This window comes from Cucumis sativus, chromosome 6, assembly GCF_000004075.3.
Source record: "Cucumis sativus cultivar 9930 chromosome 6, Cucumber_9930_V3, whole genome shotgun sequence".
Taxonomy (NCBI): domain Eukaryota; kingdom Viridiplantae; phylum Streptophyta; class Magnoliopsida; order Cucurbitales; family Cucurbitaceae; genus Cucumis; species Cucumis sativus.
The window spans coordinates 12,201,744-12,214,188 of record NC_026660.2 but is presented as its reverse complement, the minus strand read 5'-3'; the positions used below and the strand labels follow the sequence as shown (position 1 = coordinate 12,214,188).

The following is a 12,445-nucleotide window of genomic DNA, read 5'->3' as shown; positions in this document are numbered from 1 at the left end:
TTTCAGCTTTCAATTAATGAATGGGACCAATCTAAATTATGCATTATAATAAATTATTTGTATCAATTACTGAAAATTGTCCATTTACTAAATCTAAATTTAATTATATATAATGTAATAATGAAACATATTGATTCATCCTTGGAGGTAATAAATACAAATCATATTTACTTTTATTAGCGGAGTTGATAAAATTGGACATAAGATGATCTTTTGTTCGTGGAGATTTATTAATTTTGTTCACACTTACAATTTTTTCAATAGAAAATAGAAAATGTATAGTACAAAAACCATATTTTAAATGTCTAATTTACTACATAAACTTTTGATTGTACTCGAAATTATCTCCATAGTTATTTTATTAAAATTATCTCATCATTTTATTTATAAAACATATTATCACAAATTTTTATTATAAATGAAAATTATTATCATCGTCGAACCATTTTTAAAAGAAAATTATTTAATTTATTAAATGAATGAATTTCAATAAAAAGTAACATCAAAATATTAAATTTAATGTCTATTAAAAGTAGATATACTAAAATTGAGCTCAAAAATGAAAATAGTTACATTTTTTTCTAAATTGATTTCTAATACAATTACCAAAATTGTTTTATAACACAAGAAAAATTCAGTAGAAAACAAAAACTGTTTTTTCGTTGTATTTAAAATTAGGTTTAATTCCAATTCTAAAAATTGAAATTTAGTAATGAATTTGGAGATGCGATAATGTATTTTAGGTTCATAAAATTATGAAAACAAAATAAATCAGAATTTTATTGTTTTTCAGATGAGATATTTTTTTTAAAAAAATTAGGTCAACAAATTACGTCTTAATTATTTTGTTGTTTTAAAAAGCATATAAAGGAAAATGAATTAGGAACAAATTTTTTCTTTTTTATTTGTCAAAACTGGGAGGTACCAACAAAAGCGGTAGAGAAAGTCTATTAGTTTTTCTTTCTTTATTTTTAAAGACACAGCTCATAAAAAGCGCGGGGTCAAGCCTTCCCCACTTCTTCTTTCTCTTAAAAGTTAAAAAAAAAGAAAAAAAGCTTACTCTCTCTCGCATGGTGGATTGTGGGCTCCTTTTGTTACCTCAATCCACAGACTTAAACATTCATCTTCCTCTTCCATTTCCATTTCCTTCTTCTCTCTTCTCTCTGCTCTGAGCTTTTGTCAGTTCTTTCCTTTTTTTTTTGCTTTGTTATCATTTCCATTGAACAGTTCTTCACACTCCAAACCTCCCCCCATAAGCTCGTTCAGAGCTATGATCGATAATGTCGCTTTTCTTTAAAGACGCCGATCCAGTGTTTCTTGGCGCGGGGACCAAACCGTATCCTAATCATTGACATTTTTTTTCTTCTTCTTTTTCTGTTTTTCGCTTTTTGGTTTTCAACATTTCTCTTTACTCTTCAATTTTTGAAGGTTTTCATGGATTCGATCTGATTATGTGAAAGAAACTCGATTACTACTGTGTGTTTGCTCGTTTTTCTTCTTGAATGTAAGCATGGTGTGTTGTGTTCGTTTGTGAAGTATAGTTTGTTATTCTTAACCTTTTTTTCTTTATAAGTGGGCTGGAAATCTGGTGTATTGAGAATCTTCAAGTAGTCTCTGTTCCAAAAGCTTCACATGGAAAGTTTTACTCTGGAAGTGCTTATATAGTTTTGAATGTAAGTTTTTCAAGCTTTACACTATTTATTTAATTCATTCAGAGCGTTTGAAAAGTTGTCGCACTCATAATACCAACTTTAAAGTTTTTGATTTAATCTGTGGATTCTAGAATCTTGTAATCGTGTGTGGGTTTTTGAATAGATTACTGCCCATCTTAGCTTTTTTTTTTTTTTTTTTTTTTTTTTTTTTTTTTTTTTGTGGAATTTGATTGTGATGTGTGTTTTGCTTGAGCAGACAACTGTGCCGAAATGTGGAATTCCCCAGCATGACGTGCATTACTGGGTGGGAGAAAATGCAAACAAGGTGTTCACTGCTCAACTATTTGTTTTTCTTCCCTTTTTTTGGTTATCGAAGGAAACATTTGTACAAATGGTATCTACCAAATTACTAGTTTTATGAAGAGAGTAGGCAAATGTACTCACCTGGCTAGTCTCAGAATCAATACACATGATATATACATTCGGTATCTTATAAGCGCCTATGAATTGATGCTCGAATCATGGATATTCAATCTGTCTAAAGGTCAATCTGAAAGTCAACGCTTCTTCTTTACCATATAGTGCTGTAAATCAGTTTTGGTGCTTAAAATTTATATATATGGATTGCCTTTTTTATGTAAAATTTATTGCAATTTTAGGATTACATGGTGATGCGTGGGTGTTCTGCATTAATAGGTTGATTCAGCTTTGGCATCAGACAAAGCACTGGAACTAGACGCAGCTCTAGGTTCTTGTACTGTACAATACAGGGAAGTCGGAGGGCAAGAAACGGAGAAATTTTTATCATACTTTAAACCATGTATTATACCTTTAGAAGGTGTATACTGCTCACAGCTTCAGCACCCCAAAGATAAAACATACCAAATCAGACTTCTGACCTGCAAGGGCGACCGTGCGGTTCATGTTAAGGAAGTAAGCAGCAAAAAGGGGCTATATATATTTATATATTTATTTTTAGTTCATTTAGTTATTTTAACAATGCTGTTATCTTGTGTAAGTATAACCTTTGCATTACCTGTTACAGGAATCTACCCTGTTGAGTTTTCTTGGATTCATTTATATAGTCGTAAAGAAGTCTTTGTTTCTGTCATCGATGATGATTTATGAGGATGTTTTTTGTCTTCACTAAATCTTATTTGGTCTGGTGAGATAGGACTAATCTGTATGTATTTTCCTTAGGTTCCATTTTCTCGATCATCATTAAACCACAATGATGTATTCATCCTTGACACTGCATCAAAAGTCTTTCTCTTTAGTGGATGCTACTCTAGCATACAAGAAAGGGCTAAAGCGTTGGATGTTGCTCAGTACATTAAAGAGAATAATCATAGTGGAAGCTGCGACTTAGTAACTATAGGTTGGTACATTTCTTTCTTTCTTCTTCTCGTTCCTATATGAAAGCTGTGACTTATTACCTATAGGTCGGTGTAATTCTCTTTCCTCTTTATTTTTCCTATAACAACCAGCAATTTCTCATCTGTTTTGTAGATGATGGAAAATTTGTGGGTGATTCTGATGTTGGTGAGTTCTGGAGCTTTTTTGGTGGTTATGCTCCCATTCCTCGTGATGTGCCCTCAGATCAGACACCATCTGATTCTTCAATTAAATTATTTTGGTTAGCTTCCCTTTAACAATCTTATCCTTCTAAGTTAAATGATTCTGATTAGTTTTCATTTATTTATCTCAACAGTGTTGATTCTCGATTTTACTTGCTAAAAACAAAAAAAAAGGAAAAATGGGGTGAAGATTTTTTTTACAAAAGAGAAACAATTATAATTATAGAACCAATTGGTCTCTGAAAGCATACTCCTATGATATTTAACAAAGGTGAATTCTACTAAATTCAACTCAATCAGCCGTTGCTGTCAATTAGCATTTCAACATGAAAAGAAAAAGCATCTTTCCTCTTCACTTTTTTTTAGTTTATAGTTTTTAATTGTACCTAATGTTTAGAATATTCTTGTACGCAGGATAAACACCCAAGGGAAATTGTATCCAAAAGGATATGATGCTTTGAACAAAGAGATGCTTGAGACAGACAAATGCTATATGCTAGATTGTGATTCACAGTTATTTGTTTGGATGGGGAAACATACCTCAGTTACAGAACGGAAGACTTCAATATCAGCTGTAGAAGTGAGGGTTTCTTTTACTTTTTTCACTTATGATGCTTCTATTTCCCAATCTCCAATGCAGACGTTGAATATATGCAGAAAATATAGAAAATGTCTGAGAGGAAAATTTCTATTAGGGCCCTAAAGAGGAATATATCTAGCACCTACTCTAGCAATTTCCTGTCCTCTTTTTAGTTCTTGTACTTGTGTTGGAGGAATAGCTTGAGCATTGCCTGTGCCTTTGGTAACAATTTGAACTTTCATCCATCGTCTTTTCTGTCTGGAAATATCTTATACTTCTTCCCATCTTGTACTCTTTCACAGGATTTTGTTAGAAAGCAGGACAGGTCAACTGGGACCCACTTAACTTTCCTAACTGAAGGCTTAGAAACTGCTGCATTTAAGGTCTATTTTGATGATTGGCCCAACATCGTGGAACCAAAACTATACGAGGAAGGCCGAGGAAAAGTAGCAGGTTTAGTTTGTATTGCACCATAATGGGGAAATAACCTAGCAAGCAACACTTCCGTGTTTAATTTTCTTTAATTATTTCAGCAATTTTCAAGCAACATGGCTATGATGTGAAGGAGCTTCCTGAACAAGACTTCAAGCCATGCATAAACTTGCAAGGCAGGATTAAAGTAGGTTCTCAGTGTAAACAAATTTAGATTTGTATGACTTGTGGCTGCTTGCAGTGTGACAATTTCATGTTGGGGCAATGTTGACATTCAGGTTTGGCGGGTAGATGGTGATAGTATCACCCCTCTTACAGAGGCAGAACAGAAAAAACTCTTCACTGGGGATTGCTATATTGTGCAATATACATATCCTGGAAGTGGCAGGGATGAGAATATAATTTATTCCTGGCTTGGTCGCATGAGTGTCATGGTAAGGACTTCACCTTACTTTGTTTCTTTGAAATTTCATACATTTATTAAAGAGAGAAAATTGTGGTTTACTTTGGATGTCACATCTAGTTAAAATTGTCATACCACATAATACCCGCATAATTTTTAAAGACTTATACTGTTATCATGCACATTCACTTGATTAAGTTGAAACCAAGTCCATTTTATAATTAGAAAAATTAATAAGGAACATCAATTGGCTCATTCATGACAGAGACTCTTGACTCAATTATGAATCCTAACCGGTTGTTTATTGATCCAGAGTAAGCAATAGCAATATGAAGTAAATTGCCACGAATACCATCAGACTGGATGTTGAGAAAGCCAATAAATGGCTTATTGGTCTGTTTTATTGTTATGATTTTGGATAAAAAGGGTTTCTATTGCAGATGAAGGAGATAAATTCAGGGGGTGAATCTCCAATTTTCTTATTAAGCTGTTTTCAATGCTAAGCCAAAAAGGACATTTAGTAATTCGAGAGGTCTGTTTCAGCGTGACCCAATCTCTCCTTTCCTTTTTATTTAGGTGGCCGGTATCTTGAGTTGATTGCTCCAAAGGGGGTCAATTCAGAGTTTACTGAAGGTTCTAAATCTGAATGAGATCAAGTTAGTGTCTCCCATGTCTCTTCTTAAATTTGTTGATGACACTGCACTTTCTTCAAATAGCTTGATTCAAATAAGGTGTTTCTTCTGGGTTATACATATATCTTGGGTTAAGTCAAGGAAACAGACAAAGTGAGTTTAGCTTTGATGGTAATTGACATGACCTTTCATTCTAAAGGTGGAAGGTGTTATCCCCATTCCTAAGTCAAGACAGGCAGAACTATGTTTAGTACTTTCAATTGTGGTGATATTGAATCTCGGTATTTGGAACATCTTTCTTCTCCCATTAAAGCAGCAATCATATACTTCTTAGTTTTTGGGAATCTTTCTTCAGTAAACTGAATCTGAAAGTACAGAAATGGAATTGAGTCCATTCTCCATACTCAAAGGTGGTCAATTAGTGCTTATCAAAACTCTGTCCAGTGTGCACATAAGCATTCATTTCTTCAAATTCTCCTGAAATATGTCATGGTATTGAAAAGATGATTAAAATCTTCGTTTGGTGTGGTTAAATTAATTGGCCATTGGCAATGTTAAGGGTAAGTTGTTAGGTACCCAGTAATCTGCAAACAGAAAATGTACCCAACAAGAGAAAAACGAAGGAAGATGCTCTCAGGTTTACTATATATATGCAAATACTAATATGATATCCCAATGTTCTTAGTTTACTTAAGAGTCAAGATAAAACAAAGAACAAACCAATACAAAAGAAACAATTAGGGATGATTTGAGAGCAACTCGCTCTCCTAACAAGCTTCAAATTCTCCACACCCATTACCCTACTTAAACCCCTCCAGCAGCATGATCCTCCTACACAACATGGTCCCCAAACTGGTAGTGTCAGAGCTCAGACCTCTAATTCCCTAACAGTTTTGCTGCATCTCCAAAGTCCTTTTGCCCCGTCTCTCATAGTTCTAAATTATTGGGAGTCTTACATAAATATGGATTTCCCCTTCATAAATAGTGAAGTTTTCCAAGAGAACAAAGAGCTTTACGGGTACATTGTTATCAAAAGCGTTGGTCCTGTAACTGCAACTAAGTGCTGACGCATATGCACTAGAGTTGTTTTGGGGGAATGTGTGGTACAAGGATCCCATTAGAGTTGTTTAATACTCTAACCTTTTTTTTTTGTACGACAACCAGCTTTCATTGAGAATAAATGAAAGATAATACTATGTAATCTTATTGATAGAAAGAAGGCAAGCATCAACAATAGTGCTTGGATTCCAAATCCTAGATCTTGGAATTTAAACACAGAAGAAATATGAACGATGGGGGGGGGGGGGCAAAATTGATGGTTTTAAGTGGAAGATTTCTAGCCATTGGAGTTGGGTGTTAGAAGGCAGTGGAACGTTCTCTTGTAAGTCCTTCATTGATCTTAAAGCTTCTTGTGAAGTTATACGGAAGATTTTGTGAATTGTTTTTATGGAAGACCAAATATCATAAAAGATCAAGGTTTTTATCTAGACCATTGGCTTCAACACATTAGCTAAGATTCAACCAAGATACCCATGGATCATCTTTTCTATGCATGTTCTGACTTGGATACTTGCATCGCCAGATTATTACTTGAGTTCCGAAAGAAAAGACTTGTTGCGTACTGCGCCCATTTAAAAGTGAGGGCAAGAGGTTTAACAAAAACTAAGTTTTTAATTCTCCTTAAGAATGAATAGACTTGTCTGGAGTTGCGTTTTCTTAATCATTATGAGCTCTGATACTTAAAATCAATTGGTACTGGGCATTGATTTTTTCCTCCACAACAGACTTTTTTTTTCTCGATGTGTGGGGTGGGATATACAATCTTTGACTTTGAGATTGATAGTTTAAGCACTATAAGCTATGCTCAATTTGGCCTCCCTCAACTTTCACTATTTTTTACTAACATTTTCACATTTCTGTTTTTGTTTAATCTTTTCAATAAATACTAAATGCTGTTACACTTCAAGGATATCTAGGAGGACAGAAGAGAAGCCATATCCCATTTGAACACCATTGTAAATTTGACCAAAGGGGACTCAGTTGTGGTAAGTTTTTATTTATATGTTCAAGCTCATGGAGTCCTATTTAAATCAGTTTGACTACTTTTTGTCGGGTTGTCGATGGAAAGAAGTTAAATTAAGGCTGCCAAAGACCTGCCACCAATAAGTATATCCGTTTTTCCTTAAGAAAAAATCCTATATCCATTTATGAGCTCATTCATACTATTTCTTGCGTATTTATTACCTGTTTAGTCTATTAATTTTACTTTTTATGAACTCAAAAATAATTTCTTGACTTGTAATCTTTCTTAATCACAGGCTCAAGTAATTCAGAATAAGGAGCCAGATCTATTTTTCTATATTTTCCAGATATTAATTATTTTTAAGGTGTGTCAACATGATTTTCTTTTTCCCCTATGCCTTTCTTGTGTGTGCTAACCCTGCATTTTTCTTTAGGGAGGCAAGAGTACACAATACAAAAAGCATCTAGAAGATGAAAATAGTAATGATGATACGTATGATGAAAGCAAGAATGCACTTTTCAGAATTCAAGGGACGGGGCTGGATAATATGCAGGCAATCCAAGTTGATCTAGTGAGTTTAGAACTGATCTTCTGTAGCCTTTATTTATAGCTCCTCAGCGTCACTCTTTCTTTCTACCCCAATATTTTTTAGTGGATGGTGAAGGACTTTTCTGAGGCAGCCAAGCGTTATATAGGTTCTAATTGATGTAAGGTTTCTGTATGCTTGCTAAATGGTAATACAAGCTAATATTCATAAAGTCTAAAATTTCCAAATCTAAAAGAGGAGGTCGTTGCTTAAAAATGTATATAACATTGCCATAATTGTAGCTCGGTAAATGTTTCATGAGCTTTGCTTGAACACAAGATTCTATTTCTAATATTGTATAATCTTGGACTAGACTTAGGTTTCGTTTCTTAACCCCCACCCAAATTTTTTAAGCCTTCAAGAATATGCATACTAATGTCTATCGGTTTTCTTATATGATGTCCATGGAGAGAATGCTGTAAATGGAAACTTATTTGTAACTTTCATTTACTGAAAAAATAAATATTGTGCTGTATCGATGAATTTTGACAAGAAAGTATTGCAGGTGTCAGGTTCCCTAAATTCATCCTACTGTTATATTCTTCAAACTGGAACATGCATTTTCACTTGGATTGGCAGTCTCTCTTCAACCAGAGACCATGAAATTCTAGACAGGATGGTGGAAATGATAAATGTAAGTGAATTATTTCCTGATCATGTAGGTAATATGATCGGCAACTCTTTACTGACTAGAAATTGATGCAACTCTCCAATGAATTAATTGTTTGATATCATTTGCAGCCAACATGGCAACCTGTATCAATCAGGGAAGGGAGTGAGCCTGATTTATTCTGGGAAGTACTTGATGGAAAGTCAGAGTATCAAAAGGGAAAGGAGGCCAAAGGGCCCATTGAAGATCCACATTTATTTGTCTTGAATATCAGCGAAGGTATTAGCAATGCTTAATCTTCTAATCTATTTTTGAGGGGAAATGCACAGTTTGGTTGATTATTGTTGAAATCCAAATTAGTACTGAAAAATGTCTAATGGTGGGTTGTGCTTGTTTGGTATTTTGGTGCAAATCTTCCTTTCAGGTGATTTCAAGGTATAGTCCTCTCGATGTTCTAGAAATGCATGCCATTGATGCTGTTTTGGTGTTTGACATGCCGAAGTCCAATTGTAAAAGTCTTCTTTGATGTATATCTTCTCTATCCTTGTAGAAGTCTGCTTTGGTGTCTGAAATTTGGTTTTGAGGCCTTGGCTGATAAATGTGATTTTATATTAAATGCTACGTCTCACTAATATTCTCTTGGTGCTTTATGCATTTTAAAGCACAGCGTTTCTGGATTATTTGCAATAAAACGTTTGTGTTGCTCTTGGCTTATCCTCAGGTGAAGGAGATTTACAATTTTACCCAAGATGATCTAACTACTGAAGATGTTTTGGTTCTTAATTGCCACAATGAGATTTATGTTTGGCTGGGATGCCATGCCAATGTTGGGGGGAAGGAACAAGCACTCGATCTTGCCCATGTAAATACATATTTTCCTGAAACACCAATGTTTTTTGATTTAGAGGCGTAAATTTTTAACAAGTTATTTTGATACTTAACCAACTAAATGATCATCACCTATAAGCACCTGCATGTAAATACCAGATCAAACCACTTTTCTTTTTCGTAAAAATATTCAAAATATCATAAATCGAGGTATCATGACTGTAAATCTCAGTTTTTTTGGGCTCACGGCTATGTGAAACCCTGGATGGACATATCAAATAATGGTGTATTACCTATATATTCAACATATGATCATGTTTATTTATTATGTTTTCATTTTGGAAATTTATATTGAGTGCACCCACCCAAGTATTACTCCTCTATTTTTATTGTTACAAAACCCACTGTCGAGTTCTTACAAGAAAGGTATTGCTGCTGGCAGAAATTCTTAGAGAAAGATGTTTTGGGCGAAGGAATTTCTCTTGAGACTCCCATATATGTTGTCACTGAAGGTCACGAGCCACCACTTTTCACCCAGTTTTTTGAGTGGGATTTCTCAAAAGCAAATGTAAGAATTCTCTCTTACTAATTAAAAACCAAGAAAATATGCATCTGTTAGACATGAAAGTCATACCAGTCCCACTTTTTCATTAGTAAAATCATGTTCGAAATATCTTTTTCATTTGAATTTTTACATGCTACTTGCCAATACTTTGAAGCAACATAAGCCACAAATAAGTGATTGCACTGTCATATATTACTGTGGCATCACCGTGAACTATCATTTAAAATTTGATCATTTGTTTGCACTTGCAGATGCATGGTAATTCGTTTGAGAGAAAGCTCGCTGTTTTGAAAGGAAAAGTACATAATCTCGATGTAAGTGGCTTCTACGAATGAGCTTGCTCATCCTTTTATGCAAGTGTCATTCTAATAGCTTCAAATTAATACATTAGAACCTCTGGCTGTTTATTGTTTTTATACAAAAAAGAAGAGGTTGTGACTATCTATTGAAATTTGATCGTAGAACAATGTTCATACATTTCATTCTTTTGTTTAAAAATCATCCAGTCACCTGTAAGAAAATCATGGAAAGCACTCTCAAGGGAAACTACTCCAGATGGATCAAGACGCACCTCATTAAGTCCCTTTCAGCACGAAAGAAATCTATCTCCTGCATTCCCAGGCTCGGGGCCACATTTAAAGTCTCCAAACAGAGATATTTTTTCCACTCCAACGCAAGCTGTTAGAAAGCTCGATTTGACATCTTCTCAAAATGCTGGTAAGGGAGAAAATTTTGTCCAATCTTAACAAAAAAGAAACAGCTTTCTTGTTTTTCTCCCTAATGCATTTCAAATCGTGGAAATGTTTGATTGAAGCATAACTTAAAGTAGGCTCTACACTTTAAAATCTCAATCAAATTAAGAGAATGAATAAGCTATTAAAAGCTACGATGGTTAAACGTCACTGTAGTAGACCCTTTAATCATAATTGGATTGTACTTATTCTGGTGTTTAGAAAATGATGTTTTGTGAACTTGAAACAGAAAAATGAGTTCTCAACACTCAACTTTTTGTCAGTCTTTCTTATATCTACAGGTATTTTCATTAGCTGACCTGCTTTTCCATGCACCTGCAGGTTCCCCGACTACAACATCATTATCACATTCACCTATTTCTAGTCAAAGTAGTGATATCTTACTGAATAATGAAGATGTGGCTGCTGAAAATCTACCAATATACCCATATGAACGTCTGACCGTGGTATCTAAAGATCCAATTGGAGGCATAGATGTGACCAAACGAGAGGTAACTAATTCTTTTTGATACAATTGGAAGTTCATAGGCCAATGAGACTCCTTTGAAAGCTAAGATACCAATTACACACAAATCTCAAATTCAGGGACTAATTTTTAATTTAACCAAGAACATTTCTTTGGTCCTTTCTCTTTCATATCTACTATCTATAGCCGTTGACACCAAATTTCAAGGGTTTTTCCCTCACTCCTTCCAACTACAACACCAAAATTCACATCTACTATTTATAAATGCTGATGACACAGTATTTTATTATTATTATTTTTTTGGAACATCAGTGTTAGTTAAGAGACGAGAAAACAACTACCACATCCAATGATATAACAAACCTTTGAGCAATCTCGCTATTGACATACATATGTGAAGCAGGGAAAATTACAAAGTGTTGCTTCATTTTCTTGCTGAATCTCTCTTTTTCATTCGTTGTCTTAAGTTTAATTTACCACATTTAATTTAGAATCTGGACTCTTATCTGATTGATTCTTCAGGCATATTTAAGCATAGAAGAGTTTGAAGAGAAATTTGGGATGGAAAAAACAACATTTTACAAGCTTCCAAAGTGGAAACAAAACAAGCTCAAGATGACCCTTCATCTTTTCTGATAGAAACTTGACGTGATAACTCTCTCATCATATATCCTTTTACCCTTCATCATGGGTACATTTTCATCTTACTTCTTATCTACGTTTTCCCTTTTCATTTATATTGCTTTAAACCCTTTCCACTAATTTCATTTGGTTGCTGTTCTCTTGATGCTGCTGATTTTAGTACTTCACGTTTGAATTGATTTGCACCCAACTTGAGAAAACAAAAAAATGTAAAAGAAAAGAAAAGAAACAATGTATGGTAATTATTTCATCTTTTTTCCTTTTGTATTACTTACTAAACATTTGAAACTAAGAATTTGACGTTTGTAAAAATCAAATCGATAAAATCCATCCGTTTGATCTTTTGGTGCAAAGTGTATGGTTGAATTAAATTTAGTTTGACAAACAATATAGATTCATTGTGACTGTCAAAATGGTATTTGAACTGTTTTTTACATCATAAGTCCAATTATAGTTGTCTAGCTCTCTTGAGTTATATATAGTAAGATTGAGTTATATATATTAAGATTTTTATTATACGGATTGCTCTCAGTTTCTTAAAATTAGTGAATAGAAGATCAGCATGTTATCCCTAGAGTAACTTTTATCCGTTGAGCGACGGCCCTTCCACTCGGCATCGTCAGATCACTAAGGCCGACTTTCGTCCCTGCTCGACGGGTGAATTTTTTGAGTTAGCATGAGGGTATGGGAATTTGAA

The 12,445-nt window shown here is 34.2% G+C and overlaps 1 protein-coding gene across 1 annotated transcript; it reads left to right on the top strand.

The window, feature by feature from the left end:
• The first annotated feature begins 1,015 nt into the window (after nt 1-1,015).
• Nucleotides 1,016-12,101, top strand: LOC101205972 (villin-1). Its single transcript, XM_004143167.3, has 22 exons — nt 1,016-1,336; nt 1,574-1,673; nt 1,909-1,977; nt 2,349-2,585; nt 2,853-3,030; nt 3,162-3,288; nt 3,644-3,809; nt 4,112-4,262; nt 4,343-4,428; nt 4,520-4,675; nt 7,253-7,321; nt 7,595-7,663; nt 7,733-7,870; nt 8,391-8,519; nt 8,627-8,774; nt 8,920-8,930; nt 9,217-9,357; nt 9,766-9,891; nt 10,140-10,202; nt 10,395-10,605; nt 10,962-11,131; nt 11,629-12,101. The coding sequence occupies exons 1-22, from the start codon at nt 1,281-1,283 to the stop codon at nt 11,740-11,742; spliced, it is 2,715 nt and encodes a 904-aa protein (XP_004143215.1). The 5' UTR covers nt 1,016-1,280; the 3' UTR covers nt 11,743-12,101.
• The last annotated feature ends 344 nt before the right edge of the window (nt 12,102-12,445 follow it).

Coding starts and splice junctions, on each gene's coding strand:
- LOC101205972 (XM_004143167.3), top strand. CDS start 1,281: ATGTCGCTTTTCTTTAAAGACGCCGATCCAGTGTTTCTTGGCGCGGGG. Junction 10,606..10,961: donor GACATCTTCTCAAAATGCTG/GTAAGGGAGAAA, acceptor ATGCACCTGCAG/GTTCCCCGACTACAACATCA. Junction 11,132..11,628: donor TAGATGTGACCAAACGAGAG/GTAACTAATTCT, acceptor TTGATTCTTCAG/GCATATTTAAGCATAGAAGA.